At 38.0% G+C, this 22,654-nt stretch overlaps 1 protein-coding gene across 3 annotated transcripts in view; it reads left to right on the forward strand.

Annotated features, from left to right (window-relative positions):
- The window catches only part of Pard3b (par-3 family cell polarity regulator beta), a 1,142,550-nt gene that overhangs the window by 673,100 nt on the left and 446,796 nt on the right, over nt 1-22,654 (forward strand). For all 3 annotated transcript variants that reach the window (XM_017801393.2, XM_017801395.2, XM_029569916.1), the window contains exons 11-13: nt 2,936-3,121; nt 16,061-16,231; nt 20,896-21,028. In XM_017801393.2, coding sequence (XP_017656882.1) covers nt 2,936-3,121; nt 16,061-16,231; nt 20,896-21,028 — 490 coding nt within the window. The remainder of the gene's footprint in view (nt 1-2,935; nt 3,122-16,060; nt 16,232-20,895; nt 21,029-22,654) is intronic.

Here is a 22,654-nt window from a genome sequence, read left to right on the forward strand (position 1 = left end):
TCCTTCCTTCCTTCCTTCCTTCCTTTCTTTCTTTCTTTCTTTCTTTCCTTTCTTTCTTTCATCATTTATTTATTTATATGTGTATGAGTGTATTGCCTGCATGTATGTAAGTGCACCCATGTCATGCAATGCTCACAGAGTTTAGAAGAATGTTCTAGATCCCTTCAAACTGGAGTTACTGATGGTTGTTATCTACCATGTAGGTGCTGAGATCCCAATCCAAGTTCTCTGAAAGAGCATCCAGTGCCCTTAACCACTGAGCAGTCTCTCTGACACCCAAGTACTGCTTATGTTAATTAGTTCTATATACCTGTTTTATTATGTATATGTGTGTGTTTGTGTGTGTGTGAGTGCGCACATGCATGCAGTAGTGTGCAAGTATGTGTGCACTTGTGTATACACTGGTATAGTGTAGGCATGTGCCTGGAGCCACAATCAGCTTTTATGTGGGAGCTGAGGATCTAAACTCAGATCCTCATGCTTGTACAGCAAGTACTTTTCCCACTGAGCCTTCTCTTCAACACTGTATACATATTATAAAGAATACTGTACACTATATACAGCATTTGTCATTTAATAATAAATTTAAAGTAAAGTTCACATCAGATTTTATTCATAGATAATGGATGAATTTTAGTGTTTTCATTAAAAATGGGTTTAGCATATCAGACAATATGGAAATGTAATGAACAGTTCAGAATCCTTCACTAAATAAATAAGTGACGGAGGCATGAGTCACACTGCTTACACTCCACAAAGCTTCAGCATTTACAAGTCTCCTGACCTGTGAGCACAGTGCCTGAGTGCTGTGCACCATTTGCTCACCTATAAAATGACTATGGTAGTTGTGAAGGGTCATCATGAAGTCCGAGTGTATTAATGTGTTAAGTACTTAGAGTGTGATGACTCTGTCATTGCTAGTTTATTGTTTTTGTTGGTTTTTTATTCTCCCATGTCAGGAACTTAAATTTCCAATGAAAATGTAACCATAATGCCATATGATCTCTGTTTTGTTTCTGTACTTAGGTAACAAATTAAAGCTATTTGGGTAAAACAATGATGGCTGTCAATCTTACTAAGGCAAATACAGTTGTCAAAACCCTCTTGAGTTTTGACAATAAAATAGTTTGAAAGTACAATCAGATGCCACATGATAAAACAGCTGGCTTAGGGTGCATAAGGATACAACAAAATCACATAGTGTGTTTCTCAGATCATGTCTCTATCCCTAAGCAATACATAACTGTATTTCTAATGCAGAGCTGGTCTTTGTCATTTTCTGTTAATATTAGCCAGAGAACTTTCTAATTTTTGCCTCTTAAAATATTCACAACTTATAGTGAGAACAACTGTCCTTTAATTTATACTTTAATTCAGTGGAACTTTATTAGACTTAATCCAATCCCAGAGAGACCTGGAAATATAAATGACTGTAAAATATTATGGATTCTAAACTGGGCGTCTTGGATGACAAAGATGAAGGCTTGTGTTTACATTCAGTACTGCGCTCTGGCATACCAGTGGAAAAACCAGTGATGGTAACTTAGAATACAATCATGAAATTTGCTTCCTAGGTAACATAATGAGTTAGATAGAAGAACAAACCTATAATAGATTTATTAAATTAAACAATGAAGTTTCATTTCTTTGAACAACTTATTGTCAAAATATTTCCAACTAAACTTATTTACAATGAAATTAAATGAAGGACCTATTTATGTAAAAGTTGGTTGTGGGTTCTCTACCTTGTTATGCGTTGACAATGTCAGGTCCGTGGATCTGGCTATGATCAGACCCCTTAATTCTGTTTTAATTATGGGTTGCTTGCTACTTCCGCTTTTATAGTTATTCATGACTGACATTCAGACACCCGCAGTGATTTTTTTAAATGGGCTATTTTACAGAAGAGTCCCCTCAAAGTGACCTTAAGATGAGAGTCTCTGACATAATTACAGAGAGGAAGTAACTACCAGCCCAGAATAAGTTGATGGTTTCCAGGAATACCTCATTTTCAAATTTTCCAGTTAAGAACTATGGCACTTTAAAATTTCTGCCAGTTTGAGGAGGCACAGGAGGGGCATTCACATAATTAGCATGTGTACAGCACATGCCAATTCCCATTACTGTGTATGTGAAAACCCTCCATACCAAATATGACTAACCACATTTCCCAGGAGAGCTGGCCCATAAATATGCCATTTGCCACCACACTGTTTGATGAATAGTTTGCTTGTGAGTAGGCATCACTTATCAGAAAGGACATTAATATTCATTGTGCGTAATCATTTTGATTAAGGTCCAAACACTTATTTCCTTTGCAGGGAGTTCTTCTATACAAGGATAGATCCTTAAAGTATGAGTTTTGATGAAGTGAAATCAAATTCAATGATAGTCATTAAAAATCATGTTTCTCTAAGTGTAGCATTGTTCCAGTGATTTGTGTCCTACTGACAATCTTCACCAATAGCGTGTCTTCTATAGTGAATGGTATTTTAAATTATAAATTATATGCTCTTTCTCCAAAATTTTAACAAAGTTCTATACTAAGCTCTACTTCATTGGTAAGATGAAGAGCTTGAGAATATATTATGTTTAAAGTATCCTCTGAAACCTGACATTCCTTGAGTCTAACAGCCAGCCTCTTTAATTACTAAAAGCATTCTACTGACTTTCCAAATACCTATTGAATGTTTCAGATTAAACAACTTAGCCTCTCCAAGTGATCTCTTTTTGTTGACTATCACCAAATTCCATCCCCTGAGAGGACTTTGCTGTGGGATGGATATGGTGGTACCATCTTACAGAGAGAGGGCACCAGCCTGTGATTGGCAGGAATATAACTCCTGGAGGTCCGGCCATCATGTCTGCATCTGCTTTTGGCCATCTGAGAATGTGAACTATTAATCAGCCTTCGTCTCTTTCCTCTTACCAACAGAAAGGAGAACCTGACTGCTCCGCACTCTCCCTGGAGACAAGTGAGCAGCTCACCTTTGAGATCCCCCTGAATGATTCTGGCTCTGCTGGCCTTGGGGTTAGCTTGAAAGGGAATAAATCCCGAGAAACTGGAACTGACTTGGGGATTTTTATCAAATCCATCATCCATGGAGGTGCTGCTTTTAAGGTGAGAAGATGATATTTGCATGCCTGGGAGAGAGTTTGAGGGTGTGGCTGCAATGCTTGGGTCTGGAAGGAGAGTCTCTGAAGGCTTGGTAGGCACCACTGAGACTTTCCTGCTAGATGCGAGGAATATGTGTGTGAACAGATCTGGGACCAGCTCCTTGCTTTTACACTTCCTAAAGATGCTCCAAAAACTCATCATATTAGCATATTTTTTTCTTATTCAATTAAAATCCCACAGAATTTGTAACCTACCACAGTACAGCCTAAAACATGTATAATCAGGAAGACAAAACTAAAAATGAGTTGACATAAAGGCAACAAATGAGAAATTTGTGCTTGCAAAAATGAAAGCTCAGTGGATCCTAAGCATGACTGTAGTAAAATTAAAGGTCATTCATCACATTTTAGGCACTCGAAGATAACCATGGTGCCCAGAATGCATATTTGCTCTTGAGCACTTAGAGAAATTTATACAGCTCCAGAAAAATAGGGGAGATTATGACCTACTCTTTCACGTTGGCGTGGGCTATGTGACCAAAGCTGTTAATATAGTATAATATTTAACTCTACTGCATGTGTTCAAATCCAGCCCTATCACTGGTGATCATGTGAAACTGTGGGCAAGGATATTGACTAGCTGTCTCTTATTTTCTCGTCTGTAGAGTCTTGTTCATAGGGCTCTAGAGATTAAATAATGAATGCATACAACAAGTTTTGAGAAGTAAAGTATTCACAGAAGGGGAGCATTGATCATCATCCATTCACACAGTGCAATAAGATTTTAGATTTTGAATCCTACTTTCATTACTATCTTCCTCTGTAAACACTGGCAAATTACTCTTCCTCAATGGGCCTCAGGTTCCTCATTAGAAAGTCAGTAGAAATTGTAGTGCCTGTCTGCTGGTGCTGTTAAGACTAAATAACAATACATGGAAAGTACTTGGCACAGTGCCTATCAAGAGACTCTAATGAATGTTAGACATTGCAAATGATCTTACTGTTGATAGTGTATACCCCTCCCAGACCAACACCAAGAAGACCTAGTCGGGCTTTACAGGAATAGCCCAGTCTTATCATTCTGAAGCATTTTGCCAAAGCATTTGTCTTCTGACATTTCTTTTTCTACAGTCCTTTCAACTTAGATACTACACTAATGCCTTCTTCCTTGGAAAGCGGGAATTGAGCTGTGGCTAGGCAACTCTTTAATTTATTCCTTAGAACAGTAAGATTTTATTCTATGATCAATATCACAAGCATTCAGTAATATCATCAATAAGCTTTTGCTCAGGGTTCTGCAGGGCAGCTGTTGGTAACAGTGGCTCTGATGCAGGTTGGTTGATGTCTGTTACACTGTTGGTCTACAAGTGTTTCACTTATTTTACCCATCCCTTGGCATCAGGCTAACAGAAGTCGAAAGGTCAGCAGCAGTGGGAGATGTCTTAAAATGACAGGCCCTGAAGTGGTACAGTGTCACATGACACATGCAATTGGCCAAAGCAAGTCATAGAACTGAATCCAAGGTCCTGGGAAAGAGAAACATTCTCCCCACAGTGAAACTGAGAGAAGTAGGGGTCAGAGAAATCTGAAGCACTGGGGCCTATGAAGTGATCTGCAGAATCCTCCAACATGGTTCAGAAAGTACAAGCATGGATAGGCGACAACATAATAATAATGGCAACGGTCATTAACATCTATTGTAGTTAGTATTTGCCATATGCTGGGCACTACAATAAATATTTTATATGGATTCTCTGTTTATTCTTCATATCCGCATTTTAAAATATATCATTTTATCAAAGGAGTAATTGCATAAGGGCGATTGTAAGACTCTGTGGTGGTAAGATAACCCAGAGTTGCTGAATGTAAAACTAGACTCCACAGCCTGTGACAAGCTGTTGTAGAATGAGGACACTCCCTGAGGACAGGGGCTATACCTTGGAGTGGTCTTGTGTCATCATTCAACTTTCCTACCAAGCTGTCTAAGCTTGTGCTGTGTTTGAGAATGGGTCCTCAGTCATGTTCGAAGACACCAACTTCATAGTACGCTTCTCATTCCTAATGACAACTCTATTTGCAGAGTTTATTCCAAGTAAAATTGAAACTGAGATGAATTTTTGGAAATTAAAAGCAAACATCTTTGCTTTTTTTTTTCATGGGCAATAACTTAAGCTCCAGCACATATTGGTGGGTAGTTTAATACATATATCCCTGTTTGTGTAAGTGAGCAACTCCTTACCTAAGCAGCTTCTAACTGTCCCATTTCTTGCAGAAAGATTTCACTTTCCATTTATGTAAATTTCCTTCCTGACACTGGTCTGCTGAGTCAGACAATCACACCATTAAAAACCACTGGACAGCATATTTATAGCTAATCTTCAACAGTAAGAAGCATCAATCAGGGAATTTAGCCTTGTTGTGAATGGTTAGTATCCATTTGTCTTGTTTACCTTTTTCAGTATAGAGAATAGAGAGGTCTGAGCTTTGCTCATAAAAAATCCAATTAAGAGGGAGAAATTGTATTTTTCTATTTTTCTACTATTCCAATAATCTACTGTTATTCCTTAGAAAATTGCCACCTGTTCCATGATTCTGGATTATGTTTTATAAAAATTGTTTTGAGAGTTTTGTTCCTGTCCTAGTTGAAGAGATACAGATGTAACAGACTGCATGTCCCTGGGGCTAAGGAAAGATGAGCAATGGGGACATCTACCTTAGCATCTGGCCCAAGGTTTTACCCGAAATCAACAAAATAATCTTTCTACCGGAGCCCAATCTTTTTCTCCTGGCCCTTCATACCACTAATTGGTTCTCAAGGTGTTTTTCCCTTAAGGGAAGGTGGATTGTTGAAAACTAAACTACTTTGAAAAGTATGACCAAATTCTTCCTGTGGAGTCAGTGTGCTGTTTTCTCCTGAGACCTTCCGGTGATATAAACAAAGACGGCTATCCGCCAGATGTAAAGCCTCCGAATGACTCTGGCTCTAATTGATGGCCTCGTTTTGTTTCTTCCCTCACCGCTCAGGCTACAGCTTTCTTGCCTCTCATTTCCTATTTGAGTTATTTCTAATAGAGAGGCAAAACTCTCTTTGCAACTAAAAGCATCCAGCTACTCTAGGATACTCTTTTGGAAGCAACGATGAGGTTGAGATATTCTAAGGGCAAACATTTTATAGTTCTATCTTACTTAAAATTATTTAAATACTTAGCTAACTCTGAATATTTAACATTGAATGTGCACATTAAAAAGCTAAGCTCTATAAAATAAAATAAAATAAAATGATGCCCAAAGATGAAGTAATTGAGGTACATATCCTGATAATCACCCACCTGGGTGAGAACACCCATGCATATATGTGCATACATTCATGTGAAACACACACACACACACACACACACACACACACACAAAGAGGAGGAGGAGGAAGAGAAGGAGGACAAGGAGAAGTAGGAAGAGGAGGATGGGAGGAGGAGAAAAGAAAAAATAATACCCAGAAATTCTTCTTTACAAGTGTCAGGCAACTATAGACCTGGGTGAGTACACACACATATATATATGCACACATTCAATTGAAACACACACACACACACACACACACACACACACACACAAAGAGGAGGAGGAGGAAGAGAAGGAGGACAAGGAGAAGTAGGAAGAGGAGGATGGGAGGAGGAGAAAAGAAAAAATAATACCCAGAAATTCTTCTTTACAAGTGTCAGGCAACTATAGGTTGATGTGGTATCTGGCATTCCCAGAAGACTCCTCTGAAGCATCACTGTGAGCTACTCGATATCCTGGATAAATTAGCATGGCCCATGTCAGCACAGTGCTGCTTCTTGGAGTGTGGATGCTAATACGCGTACACAGTAGCACCTGTTATGTGTTTCTAGTTTCATTTTAGTTTCTGTCATTCTTACTGGGTATTTGCCCCTGAAGAATAGTGTAATTGCTTCTAAGGACAAAATATACCAAATATAAGTTTATGTGTTAGCTTCTCTACAGCTAAGAACCGTGACTAACATGAACCATGATGTCCTTGAGGATGATTTTCTCAAATTTCATTTTTGTGGTTGGAATTTCAAGTGAAATATGATATTGTTGCTATTAAATGAAAAAAAATATTGTCTCTGTTGCAGTTAAAAAAAAAAATCTTGAGAAAATATTCCCCTCCCCCAAGTCCACATAAAAACTCACTTTGTATTTTCTCCAAGGTAGCACAGGTAAAGTCTCAGCAGTCACTCCGAAGACCTAGATGTTTCCATCTTCATTTGTTAAACATTGAATTTCAAAGTCAAACACTTTCCTTCGCTTTGCTTTTGATTAAGTATATTATATAAATTTTTTAAAAATTAGCAAAATGCATTTTGTATTTATTGCTTATGTTTAGTAAGACTGCTTATTTTCCTACTGAAAAGCACTACTAGAAAAAATACAAGTTTTAAAATTAACAGAAGACATTAACACTATCATAAGAATAAAAATTCCATGGAGTGCATTGTACTAGTTCTGAATGACAATTTTTAATTTAAATATGCTGATGTTAGGAGTGTAATGTGCCCTATTGAAACCTTGAAATAATAAGATAAAAATTCAAATTTAAAGGAAAGTTTTTGCTAAGGGAAACAAATGTCACGTATCAGGTAGATTGTTTAAGGACTCTTAAACAGAGAGAATGCATTTAAAATGTTACTCTGTAAAAATTAATTTAGCCAGGTTTGTGCTTAATAAATACTACTTGATGATGATGAAATTAAGCGAAAGAAAAATGCCTGGCACAGCTAATTGCAAATGTATGCACTCAGAATATGAAATAGATATCATTTGAGTAATTTGATTCTGTATGCTTAGGAAATTTGGGCTGATCCTTCTGAAAGGTCCAGAATTTCATAATCTTCACTGTTTATGAGTAGATAAGAAAAATTTAAGCAAGTATTCACAATAGTTAGTTTAAAATGACTAGGCTGAACTTAGGGGAAGAACACACACAGGTCAGAACATCCAGCAGTAAGGACAGGACACAGATTCTGCCTCTCTTTGTACGTGGATCATTTAGCAGCATCTAACCCCCTTAACAGGAGTCTGGTTGGAGTTCCCAGAGTGAGTAATTTCCACCTCCATCTCTGCCAGTATCTATAAATCATGTGGTGTATCTATAATTAATGAATCCAAAGGAAGATAAAAGGGACAGCTTTTTAAGGAACACTGATGTTAAATGATTTCTTCAACTCTCCATTTTTCTTAAAATTGCTCACATTTTCTACCAGTGGGAGAGTTCTGGGGATCGTTACTGGTAGTTGGCATCGTTCTAGCTGTTGCCCCGACAGAGGACCCACACAGTCTTGGTATATAAGTAGATCCACTGCAAACCCTCACCCTAGCCACAGAGATAAACAACTAAAAAGAGGAACTTTACCTGGAAAATAAATTCAGAAATTTGTAATCATTATGTACATAGTAAAATTTTTATGTTTAAAAGGGAAATTACTAACCTAAATATAAGGAAAATACATATTAACCAGTTACTTTAAAAATAGCCTAAAATTTTAACATACCTTAATTCATATAATTGTGCTTATCATTATGAAGTTTTACAGCAGAAAATACTTCATAAAAATATAGTTTATTATAAGTTTTACAGCAGAAACTACTTCATAAAAATAAAGTTTATTATAACGTCTACAACTCTGCCATCTCAGTGCCCATCACTGTTTTTCTTAGGGATCTTTATCACTTCTGATTTTTTTCATTTGGAAATACAAATGGGAATTACCTTCACAGTGTACTGACAAGAGTTCAACTCTGCATCATTCTGATGTGCGTTTTGGATACCATGAATATCACACTAAGCTTGAAAAAAATATGTTTTCATAGACTTAATGAAAAAAGGTAATCTACAGAAATCAACATAACATGGTGATGGTGTTTTGGGCCTGAAACGGTGCCTATTAAAGCATAATTTGTAACTTAAATACCCCCCCTCAAACCCCCGAGCAGGTGCTGTTGGGAGGTGTTGGGTCATCATTGGGAGTATCCTGAGGGGCTGTGGAGCCTGGCCTCTGCATCATTTTTGCCTTGCTTCCCCACACGCTCCAGCATTCTGTGTTGTCTCGCTACCAGGCTAGCTGCTCAGGGAATAATCCCCAAGTAGTTAGTTCTAAGGCAGCTGATGTAAAATGTATACTGATGTAGGTAGATGCCATGGATGAGACTGGATCCAAGAGTCAAAGTAAATCTTTTCTCTTTATCGGTTATCTCAGGAAGTTGTCACAAGCCAAAACTAACAGTCACACACTCCCAAAGAAGTTTTATTCATTTGTCATTGCATTTATATTTTACATGTTAAGACTGTGGTCAGAGTTTTGTTCTGGGTGCCCTAGTTTCAACTTTAAAATTTTAATGACTGACTTAAAAAAAATATTTTTTAAAAAAGGAAAAAAGAGCACAGAGTACAAAAAAGTAAATATATAAGATAATTTTTAATGGAAGAGGTCTCAAGATTCAATCTGTTTAGGCATTCGTGCAGAATAGTCCTGATTCATGTATAACACATATGCCTTAACAAGCTTTTTAAATCTGATTTTCTAGGCCAAAGTAAATTAAGAGCACAAAATCAGGAAGGAGATAGGAAGGGATGGAGAGGAAGTCGAAATGACAGGAAACAAAGTTGTAAAACAAGCACTGAGTGTTATTAGCACATCATAGGCCAGTGAGCATTTCTGATTACTCTAAGTCAGATTTTCTCAAACTTTCTTGCCAAGAAAATATGATTCAGTATAGCTTTTAAATCTAAGACTTTTAAATGAAAAGGGTTAGACTACACTTTGAATGCATTATGTCAGAATGGCTTTGATTATGCATGTCCTGATGCTCTGAAAAATAGCCTTCACTTTCCTTAGAAATAGTTTCCTGTGCCACAGGTGATTTGTTGCTGGGACATTATTGGTCTGTTACATAGAAATGGTGTGAGGCGCTTAAGATAATAACTGAATCAAATACATCAAAAAGTTTACAATAGCTGAGTAAGCGGAGATGAGGCAAGTAAACAGAAAGTAATCAAGGCGGCCTGGAATCGTCCATTCTCACATAGAGAATTAAATGATTTCTTCATCATAGGTGAAATTTACCCCAGTTCCAAAGTACCTGACTGTAAGATTTTTTTTAAGTGACTCAATTTAGCAAGCACTTCTTGAACTTCAAGAGGAAGGCAGGCAATCTCTAATAGCCTGGAGACAGAGAACTTAAACCTCCTTATTTCATGATCTAGGAAGCTAATGATACTAAATTAAATATGCGAGAAATTCTAATATGGTAAGGACTATAATAAACAAGTATCCATAGTATCATGAATGGTAGGATGACAGGGAATTATTTCTGATGGAGTACAGGCATGAAAGCAACATGCTTGCTGAGTCTTGCTACGACGGATAAGGAGCTATTCAATGTGGACAATGGACATTTGATTAGAAGGGAAGGTGTAGGCAAAGTCACACACACCAGAATGCAGTGTTGTCCTTGGAAAATAAGGCTCTTGTTTGGGAGGTAATACCCTTCCTATAAGCTGAAACTTTGTTAGGGTAGATGATGTCAATTGAAAACATGTACTCACATAGGTCAGGTTTTATAAAGTGCATACATACAGACTTATGGCCAACTTGAAATTTTTTATTTATTCTTGTCCTTTCAAGCTATTGCTTTTAAGTCAAATTAAATATAAATCTGGAATATAATTTTTTACATTGATTGGCTTATGTTTTGTTTTTAAAAATACAGTAGACAGATGTCATAGAGAAATGTAGAGCCTTAAGAAGGATTAATTCAGGAAAATTGTCTTGCTAATCAGATGCTGCCTCGCTTGGAGTGACCGCTGCTCTAGGGAGTGTCTGCTCTGTAGTCGAAAGTCAGACATTGGGGCTTGGGTCCTGGGTGTTGATAATATCCCAGGAGGCCTTACCAAGGGTTCTGTTAGAAATTTTCAGAGGCAGGAGCCAACATCTGGTCATGATTAATCCTTTCAACACCCCGAACTAATGTGGATTGGCCTTGCGCCACAGCCAGCTACTCCTGGGAAAGCCAGCCCTAGTGCTTCTCCTATATTCTGCAAAGACCAGCTCTTCACCTAGGCTTTCTTCCTCCTTTGCAACCACTATAACTTTACATGGAGGAGCATTAGAAAAACAGACCAACAGAGGTGCATTAAGCTGTGTAGCATCATCAGTTCATGGCAGAAGTAGTACTCAGGAGCAGAACACCAGGAGCTGAACTACAAGGTCACAGATCCCCTAGAAGTCACTGCTGTTCAGCCGAGGGCATATGAAATATCCCCCCAGACACATGACAACCCTGCATTACAAAGAATTATCTGGTCCAAATGTGCATTTGTGAAAAAAGCCTGGTGTAAATATTTGCTTTGAAAAGATGAGGATCTGTAGCTTTTATTAGTCTCAGAGAGGTCTCAGAGCCCATAAAGCACAAGGATTATTAACATAGGGGATGAAAACATGAACTCCAGTGTGACCCAGACCTAGTTCAGATTTGCTCACAGAAACATGACTAGTAAAAATTTATTTAACCTTTCTCAGCCTCAATTCCTCCTTTAAAAAACAGCAGAGTATCAAATATATAGGGTTATTGTGAGGGTTAAATTATCTCTTATATTGAGAGTTAGAGCACAATGACTGCACAGAGTAGAAACTTATTAATTTTTATTAATACCTTAGTACATTTAATCATGTCTAGATATGTGATTTTGGAAGCAATATAGAGTAATAGGGGCCAGAGGTATTAGCTTACACTTAATCTCACCACTTGAGAGACTGAAGCATAAGAATTGCTAGGAGTTTGAGGCCAGCTTCCACTACACAGTGAGTTCCAGGCAACCAGGACTACACACTGAGATCCTTTTCCTTCTTTTCAAAATAGAGGAAATAGAGGAGGTAAGAAGAGGTGACAATGCCAGGACCCTTTTGAAATCAATTAATTTATCTGAGCCTCCATCTTTACAGCTCTTAAATAGTATGGAGTAGTGTTTATATTCTACGGGCATTGGAAGAAATGATTAAAAGAATGCATACAGAATATTTACACAGATATTCAGTAAAAAGGAGATGATATACTCAAGCTTCTGATCTCTGAGCCATTGATCCCTCCTATTATGATAAGTTTCTGATGAGTTTCTAAGCCAACCTAAGCCCAGGCAAGAGACCTAAACCTCAGATCAGTTTTTGTCTCCCCCAAAGTGTCCTGAGGAAGTTACTCTTTCTCTTTCCTCTCCTTTATTTCCTCTCTCTAACATTTTTCTCTTTAGGAATTTTCTCTATCTCTTCCTAGATGGAGGAAAGTTGATCATGAAGCCTGACAAAGATAAAGACCACAACTCTGGTCTTTTTGCTGAGAGTTGTGATGACAGTGAGATAGGAAAGACATTCCTTTTGTCTTTAAAAACTGTTTATCATTACTGTGAGTGTATGTGTGTATGGAGAGAGAGAGAGAGAGAGAGAGAGAGAGAGAGAGAGAGGTGCAAACACACTTGTGTTATGCTGCATGCATAATATTCATGCCATGGTATACATGTGGAGGCCAGAAGACAAGTTTGTGGAGTTGGTTTTGTTTTCTACCTTTATATGGCTTCTGGCATAGGATTGAACTCTACCAGGCTTACATGATAAGTACCTTTACTCTCTGAACCATTTTGCCAGCCCAAGATTACTACTGGTAAGAGAGAGTTGATCTTCTTTAAGGGTTGATGCTAGATAGGCTAATAAGGCTCCAGTGGATGAATTCACACTGAGAGGCATGTGGAAACATAAATTTGACTCAGTAGGCCTTAACATATATGACAGAATGCAGGAAATGGGGTGGGGTTGGCTATCAGGGACTGAAGATAGGAGAGGGGTCTAAATATTATTCAGAAGTATGAAATGCACAAAATTCAGTAAAAAAATATATATTGAAAAAATGTAAGTATGGCCCAGATTGTTATGAAATAAAGTCTGTTGAGAGTTTATGTTCTCATGTAGAAATATTTACTTGAATATAATATTAATAGTAAAAAATGGAAAAAAGCTAAATTTCTTAGTCAAATGATCAGATTTCACATATTGCTCCCTTTTAGGAGACACCTGTGGCATATTGTCTTCACTGGTTTGGATGAATCCATGTCACCTACATAGAAGATAGCAGCATACTCTAGTGAATTCAGGACTTGGACCGTTCTATTCCAACTTTGACCTTAACTAGTGGAGCCAGTCCTAATATATGTAGAAGTGCCTTCTCTTAATAGGTGTTAGATAAATGGTTCCTCAGCTTCTTGGGGTATTATATTACTCATCTGTAAATGGAAGAGGTTGGGCAGGATGACCTCTGAGGACCCTTCCAAGCTCTAAACTCTGTGATTGTATTCTAAATGTTAAGACACTATGGTCTTCCTGGCATCACCATTAATGAAATTACCCATCATTTATCTTATGAGCAAGAAGCACACGCCCATAGCCACAGGACAACCAGTCCTGAAAAGGAGTGTGTGGATTTTTATTGTGCCCACAACTCTCCAGTGACACTTGTGATGAATGTGAATGTCTCGGGAAAAAAAATTCCAGCTGCTCTGGGGTGACTGATCCTTTTATGGACTTGGTTATAGTAAATACATCCTACTTGAATGAAATTCTATGTGCTCAAAATTTAGACTATAACTGAAAATGAGTTTGTGCTTAATAGCTACCGTCCACGATTTTACAAAAAGCATGTTCTCTTCTTACACCCTTCCTCTCACAAAACTCCCCAGTTGTCTTCCATCTTTATCTTTCCTTTTCCTGTCACAGTGGATGAAGTATCCCACCAGCCTACAGAACTCTACAGATCTTAACGCTGGATCTCATTTCCTGTTAGCAGCATGAGCATCTGTATCCAGCTCTTCTGCTTCTTCCTCTTCTTTAAAATCTGCACATCAGCTTCCAGCTACTTCAGGAGACTTCAGTGACGAGATTCAGAGTGGTGGTCCTCCTATCCCTTGACAAAATGGAACCAACACTGCTTCATTTCATGTGACTAAACCATTAAGTCTCTGACTCTTACCTGTCTTACCATTTCACAGGGGATTTAATACTATTCTTTTGTGTGCTTATTTCATAATTGGATAACAGAGAGAGAAATTTTCTTTCTTGCTAAATTATGGTAAAAGTTAAGTGAAGTTCCAAAGCAAGGGGGAAGGGACGTTAAGTTCCTATCAACAGTTTGCCTGTCTGATTTTACACCCTCCAGACTGATCCCATTGATTTGTCATCCTCAAGTGGGCATGTGCTCCTTTAGGTAGCCTCTGTAATCTTGTGTGAACAAGACCCCACCCACCAGGTGACCTGTAGGGTAGCTACAAGCTCTCTGGAACAAGAGCTCTCATTCCCTTCCTTTTGTTCAGCAGGGAGCAACTTCTCTGACCATCTGCCCCTGCTTAAGTCTAAGCCTAATACCTATCCAAAGTTTTCTCTTCAAAGCTCTGTGGTTGGCTTCTGTTCCTCCTTGTGTGTCTGCTTTGCTCATTCTCAGGGAGTGTTTTTGCACCTCATTCTTCTAATTCAAACATCAATCCCAGATACTTCCCACTACAAGAACCTTTCATGTTCTGTTTTCCATGGTTAAGGATGCACAACTATAGTCTAGAGAAACTATCAAAGTAGTAGAGATGAGCTAAAGACCCAAGGTCTATGAACCTAAGCTTGACTCAGTTTTTTCTGACATAGTCTCATGGCCCAGGGCAAGTTATAGTATGTCTCTGCTTTTGATTATTGCTATGAAAAAACCATATAAAAACATTAATCTCCATCACTTCTTGGATTCTGTGAGCATTACAAGAGGTAGTTAGTGAAAGAATTCTCTGGAAAGGTAAAGGACTGAACATAGCCATTCTTATTTCTGTTCAGTTTGTTGATAGCAACTGCAGGACAGTACTCCTAACTTTATCTGAACCTCATGACTTTTGGAGTGTCAACTAGTATTAGGGCATGTCTCCAGTCTGGCCACCAGCATTGTAAGCATTGTTCTTCCTAGTCCTCTAAAGGAGGGGATGCACCATTATCTGCCCAGGTTCTCTTCCTGAAAGCAGGTCTGATAAATTATCAGTCACTGCTATTGACACCAGCTGATGTCTACTTCAAATTGAACATGGTTTGTCACAGAAGTGCCTTGAAGTGGTAGATAGAAGAGTCCAGGCTCCCTATCCACATGCCAGGGTTCCAGGTGCATTATGGTAAATGTCCCTACCAGAAGAGGCTGGGTGAATAGCCAGAGAATTCCAGGGGAAAAAAAAAACCCACCATTTCCTTTGTCAAACTTTTCTGCCAGGGGTATTAGGGCAAATAGGTTCTTCACTATATAATTCTGTGTTCTTTGCAGACTCGCTGACTAGTAACTTTGTGCTTCTGTTAGAGAAAATTACTTGAGGAATTTTTAGCACTGTTCAATAGAGCTAGCAATGATATCTAGGGGACCCATTATGCTGTCAAGCACACAATCTCTAAGCATGTCTCTCAGTGCCTGAAAATGCAAACCCTTCTTTCAAGAGAGATGGATACCGCCTTTTCTTTCTTAACACCCCTGTTCCTTTAGTTATAACATGGTCCTTGCCAGTGCAAATGACAGAAGCAGCATATATTACTAGGATTGCCAGAGACTTAGGTAAAAAGCATTGTATAAATGTCTAAATTATTGCAGCTCAGAACCAAGGTTTCTAAAAAAAAAAAACCTTTCACACAATTCATTACTGTTAGTATTTGTGACTGTTTGATAAGCTCCAGAAGCTTTTTTCTGCCATTGGAAATAAATCACCCCTAATCATTGATGTTTACTTTTTCTCCTTTCTCTCATTTTTTCACTTGAACTTTTCCCTGAAACAACTAGGTGCCATTACAATGCTGTCCTCTATCTTACTCTGGTTTTCTTCCTTCTGCCTTAGGATGGTCGCCTGCGAATGAATGACCAGCTGATTGCAGTGAATGGAGAAGCTCTTCTGGGAAAGTCCAACCATGAAGCTATGGAAACACTAAGGCGATCCATGTCCATGGAGGGAAACATTCGAGGGATGATCCAGCTGGTGATTCTGAGGAGGCCAGAGAGGCCACTGGAGGTGAGACAAGCTCCACCGTTTTGGGAATTCGCTCAAATGATTGCGAGAACATGCAAATTTCCATGACCCGTGTGGCACACTGATTTGTTGTGATTCTGTTCTTGGGAAAATATGCTCAAAAGGGACTCTGTTTCATATATGAAAGAAACAGGAGGTTGTATATATTAGATGTAATCATAAAGTATTAAAATATGCATATAAAGTAAATTATTTATCAACTACCAGAGGCCTATATATTCTAGGGTTTATGTACAGAACTAGGCATCTGTATTAGTTACTGTTCTGTTGCTATGATAAGACACCATGACCAAAGCAACTTATAGAAGGAAGAGTTTATTTACCTTCCAGTTCCAAAGGGGCAAGAGTCCATCATGCAGGGAGGCATAGTGGCCCAGAGCAGAAAACTTAAGCTTTCACATCTTCAAGCAGGCACAGAAAGCAGAGAGTGACTAGAAACTGGTCAAGGTTTAAGAACTCTCTGAGCCCACCCCCAGTAACATGCTTCCTCCAACAAGATCCCACCTTCTAAGAGCTCCCAAAACAGTGCTACCAACTGAGGAAAATATGTCCAAATACTTGGACTTTCTGGGGGACATTCACATTCAAACTACCACAACATCTTTCATCACATACTTTTTGGTGATATATCAGCAATGCCCATTAAGAGAGTTCTTAATCAGATATGTGCAGTGCTTAATGTGAGATTATTATAATAAAATCAAAGCTTTATATTCTCTCCTATAACCTATACATAGATAATGCAGATCTGAGATATAGCTAAGTTAAAATTTGATGTATTAAGCAAACTCCTTCCTTCTGTTATTAAATGAATGGAAGTCTTATTTTTAAAATATTTTATCATGATGTTCAAATTTCACAAAAAGTCCACATATATGAAGATGAGTATGAAATAATTCTCGAATGCTGCTATACCTACATAGTTCATTTCCATAAACTATAAATGTATAATGGTCTTAAAACAACATTTTCTCTTCTACATGAAGAATAAATATTAAATGATCTTAATTATTTTAGGAAAAACTAATAAGGTAATTAAAATTTGAGAAAATATTAACAAATTATATATCATCTTATAGAATAGTAATAAGGCCAAAACATGTTTCTGCTATACGTGTATTAAGTAAGAATAGATACTACTTAAACCACTAATATCAAATGTTCATTTTAGTAAGTTTAACTCAAACTAAAAATGAAAGATTATCAAAAGAAGATATCTTAGAGAACATTAGGGCCTCTTGCAGTTATAAGGGGTTTTTTTCAGTTTGTTTTTTGTTATTGTTGTTTTTGTTTGTTTTGTTTCTTTGTTTTTGTTTAAGATAAACTCTCTCTATAGTCCCAGCTGGCCTGGAACTCAATATGTAGACCAGGCTGACCTGGATCTCAAAGAGGTCTGCTTGTCTCTGCCTCCTGAGTGCTGGGATTAAAGGCATGTGCCACCATGCCCAGCTCATAAGCTTGGTTTTAAAGTCATAGATTGCTTGAGTTGAGTCAATGGGTTTGCTATTTCTTGGCTATGAAAATGCATATATAATTTGAGTGCTCAGATGTGTAGAAGACAGGTATGGATGCCTATTTCATTCCCTGTTGAGTCTTCATTTATCAGAGTATAAAGGTACCTAGTAAACACTGCTAAATGAATGAAAAAGTTGCATCTGATATCTATTTCATCTGAGAAGGTAAGTCTTGAGTAGTAAAATTATAAACCACATCTTACTTTCTATATTATCAGCTATTGGAAAAGAGTAACTGTACCTTTTAGGTTCTTTTGCACATAACCTTGTAGATGTTAAATAAATGTAAATTGGCCAATTACTGGAGACTATATATAATGAATGAGCTTGTTTTCCACATGTGCTTCTGCTTAAGTGACAGAGTCTCCATGAATATTTAATGGGCTTCACTTATGCACATTGTTTGAATGCTCTATCTACTACTACCTACCATGAGAGAAGGGTCCATTTGGTGTAATTTGGCCTATTCCTATGGAGGCCTGGGACCCACAGAACCCATTTATTGGAGAGGGATATAAAGGACACCATGGAGAGAGCAGGTCTCAGGCATCCTTTTCTGTGTGTCTGCATATTACAGCTTCCTTAAGGTATCCTTTAACACAGATACCTGAAATAATAAAGAAGGCTGGAAGATGCTGCTCTAGAGTGCCATCTTGCTCTCACCCAGAGAGCCAAAACTAAAAGAAAATGTATAGGTTTCTGACAGACTTACCTGGGCCTCACATCCTCTTCCCTAGTTTCATGTCTCTTTCCAAAATACACGTGAATGAGGCGGGGAGGTGGGGGTGGGGGTGCATCACACTAGCTCATGGAGTGGGAGTACTTTGCTCTCTGCATTTTCCTTTCCTGAGGTATTTCCATCTTTATTCCCACAGTCTAGAGTAGAATGGGATTGATATTATCCCATCAGAAGAAAGTATTAACTTTCATTTCATTGCCCATCCTCAGAACTATTTTGTTAATATAGTTCACCAGGGAATCAATCAGGAATAGGAACTGGGACAAAAAGCAATTTTTACGAGGACATTTAAACATGATCCATATTCTTTCCCTAATATTTACATGCTTTCCATGGGGAATGAGCAGGTACTTGACTCTTAGCAATTGAGAATCTCTGTGGTATCCATGAAGATTAAAGGGTATTATTTCTTATAAAGACAGAAGCCTAATGTACAGCTTATCTTTATTACATTTTTAAAACTTCAGCTATTTGATCTCTTGAATCTGCACTTCACTCTGTCAGAGTGTATGCTGTGCACTCCCGTGTTTAGTATATTCTCCAGTGGAGCAGCATGTATACTCCAGAATCATAGAAAAGCATCCATAACCCAAAAGAGGTCTCAGCACTGCTCTGACATCTAGGCAAATCTATAGCTAGATTTGGCAAGGATGCCAACGTGATTGCTAGACTATTGTATGGATATTAAAAAATGAAGATGCTACTTATGAAAAGTACAAATATAAAGTTGTGGGGTTTTCTTCCCATATTACCCAGTTGTACAAGACATGTAAACAGTTTTGATGAGAACCTTATGAAGAATACATAATGAACTTTTGATTGAATCAAAATTATTTTAAACAGAAGCATATTTTTAAAAGGATGAGACTCAGGTTGAATTGCAATTCTCTTTGTGCCTAGAGACTTAGTATGAAATGGGTTATGACCTGGTTTTGTTTTATCCTTCCCCAAAACATTTTCCTCCCTGATGCCAGCTCATCTTTGCAGAAGCAGAACATGTTTAAAAATCCATTATATTTTTTATTGGCTGGGACACTAATGGAGGGCTCCACGACAGCTCTATTTTACAGGCTGAATACTTTAATTAGGCTGGTTACTGATCAGTTGTAGGGATATTGATTGTGTCATTTATCAAAGAGCTAGGAAAGCAGAAAAAAATTGTTTTTTGTTCCTGTTGTTATTGTTAAGTGAAAGCATGAGGCAGTGCGTGCGAGGCCAGCCCTTCCTCTCCGGCCTGCCGGGACTCCAGCTTTAACTTAGGAGTCACTGGTCTCCAGTACTTGGTTTGATGACACTAACCGTACAGAATTAAAGAGCAGCACAGTAGGTATAGAAGTGTTCGAAACCTTCCCAAGAAGCTAATGGCCCTTCTGCAGCTGAAAGCATTTTAATTATTAAGGATACAGAATTGAATGCTTTAAATATTTTGTTTAGCTAGACAGTGAAACCAAATGCATTGTTTTAGCCAAATGCTTTTCTAGAGGAGAGAGCTTGGGGAGCAGATCTATGTTCTTGTTTGTGGTGTGTTCCTCTCACAAATGGTCAAGGGAACAGCTATGGAATGACTTCCAAATCATTTATTTACCTTAAATCCGCTAGGGAGATAAATAATATTAACAAGCAAAACTCAGCTGCCTGTGCCATGATCTTCTTTAAAAAGAAACCGAAAACAGCCCAAGTTCACTGTCATCGGCTGCCTCCTGTTACCTCTTCAGCACCTAGGGAGGACAGTTTGTAGGGTGTTATTCATGATACAGCAGTTTTAAGAAAACTGTGAATTTGTTTATAGACTGTCAGAATCCAAACAAGAAAAAGAAATATGGAAGAAAAACAGATTCTCTGGAGAACCACTGCCTGGCCTCGTTGTGGCAATTTGCTTTAGCTTCTGGCCAAAGACGTAGGGTCTGCAGTGGAGCACGGTCATGGCATCACATTGGCAAACCCTGCTTGGGCTCTGACTTGTCCTGGAGCATATGCACTTAGCTGGGGAGAGAGAAAGGCAGAGGGAGAGAGAGAGAGAGGAACCAGCTGGTTGGCAGACAAACATCTTTGGCATGGACTGTATTCTCATACTGACACTGCCACAAGCTGTACTCCCAGATGGAAAAAAAATGTGAAAGGAGCCAGTTTCAAGTGGGGAAAAGAATAATAAAGTTAACCCTCTTTTGTGTCAGCTATCAGCACTCTAATCCTTAACACTCCATTGTCTGTGCTTTTAGCCTCATATTCAAAGATGTTTGAACTGATAGGGCCATTTTGATTTTCCATAGTTGAAGATGTATGTGCTAGAGAGTCTAGAAACTATTCACACATGGGTCATTCTTTCCCTCTGCCAGTCACCCAAGTTGGAACATATTAAAAAAGCAAATGTAATTTTTATTTCTATCCCTTAGGATCTTGCAGAGTGTGGGGCACTTTCCAAACCATGCTTTGAGAACTGTCAAAATGCTCTAAGCACCTCCAGACGAAACGGTAGTAGTGTATTGCATACGTTTGGCACTTACAGTCCAAAAGATAAACAGAAAGGTAAGCTCTACCCATTTTCATCTTCTGAAAATAGAGTACAAAACTGCACAAGGGTCTTTTTGCTGAAAGAAAAAAAGGTGTTGTGGACAAAGAGAAGTTAATTAGGCAAAGTGCAGACTTTGTTACTCAGAGTCATGAGCACTAAGGGGTGGGTGTGAGGGCTGACTCAGAACTTGTGAATCAGATTCCTGGCAAGGCCTCCAGTTTAAGTGACAGTTTCTATGCTTGCTGCCCCAAACATGAGGATTTTGCATAAAACAAGCCACGACTAGAGAATCAAAGATGGCAAACTGTTAACTTTTCTAAGATGTTTTCAATTATTGAAAGTTACCAAGTAACTTTAAAAACATATGGATTTACATGAAACCGTGAAGTGGTCATGACATGACTCGAAGATTTGTGCTTGATTCTAAGATGAATGTCCTAAATATTGAAGCACCATAACTTGAGGCCATGGGCTGACAGCTAGACTGCTCCTTTCCTGCCTCACTTCCTCTTGTTATCTGGTATGGATCTCCTTTCCAGTAGGCTCCTGGGATTTCTTCATTTTTTTCTTTAAAAATTATACTTAGGGTCACTGAGAAAATTGTTTTATCTCCCTGCATCTCTTTTCCTTAATAGCTTTTACTTTTTATATTTCAAAAGCAATGCATACATATTTATTGTAGAAAACTTAGACAACAGCATTAAAAAGAAAATTTAATGTTATGCATACTTCCATCTATCATAGCTCCTAATCAATAACATTTTATGTAGATTTTTCAGGTCTTTTCTTTGTGTATATATGTGTACATGAAATGAAATTTAAACATGAGATGTATTGTGTGCAGTGTTTGAGAAATTTCTTTTTCAATTGCAAGCACGTGATGAGCATCTTACTATATCACTGAGTATTCTATAGCCTCATGTAGTGGCAAGGTATTTTATTCAGTGGAGGTAACATATATTACATTATCAATTCATTAATTTATAGACTTTAAAGATGTCACCAAAATTTAATGACATAGGAACAATTTCCAAACTCTAATATTACTATTTCGTAATGGGTTTGTAAATCTGAGAGTGCTTGAGCATTACACTGTTTCATCTGAATGGGATGTTGTTGAGGACTTTCCTCTGAAATTTCTCCATTTTAAGAGTTTGCTATATGTTAGGTACTGTATCAAGCAATTTACAGGCAAACTCAAAGTGGATAATATTGTTATCTTCATTTTACAGATGAAGAAATAGGTCAGAAATAATTTACTTGGGGGACTGTATATTTGATATACTCAGAGCCTGGATTCATCTTCTGTCTCTGGCTTGGGTTCATATCCACTAAAGCATCTGCCCTGACCTGCAGGGGTCCCGTGGAACTATTGAAGTCTTTCTACCTGCAATAAGAATGTCTGTGACACTCTGACTTTACTTTGTACCCAGATTTAATAAAATACTCAGTATATATTGGCCACTTTAAAGAAGTTATTATCTTTTTTTGGACTTTTGAGTCTTTTTGAGACAGTAGCCCCAGCTGGCCTGAAACTTGTTCTGTAGACAAGGTTGGCAAATGATGTCTTCTTGACAAAACAGGAACTCTTTCTGAGATTTTCAGTCCTAGTGGCAACAGAATGAGGAAGGAGCAGAGTT

This window comes from Nannospalax galili, unplaced genomic scaffold, assembly GCF_000622305.1.
Source record: "Nannospalax galili isolate Female #2095 unplaced genomic scaffold, S.galili_v1.0 scaffold281, whole genome shotgun sequence".
Lineage (NCBI taxonomy): Eukaryota > Metazoa > Chordata > Mammalia > Rodentia > Spalacidae > Nannospalax > Nannospalax galili.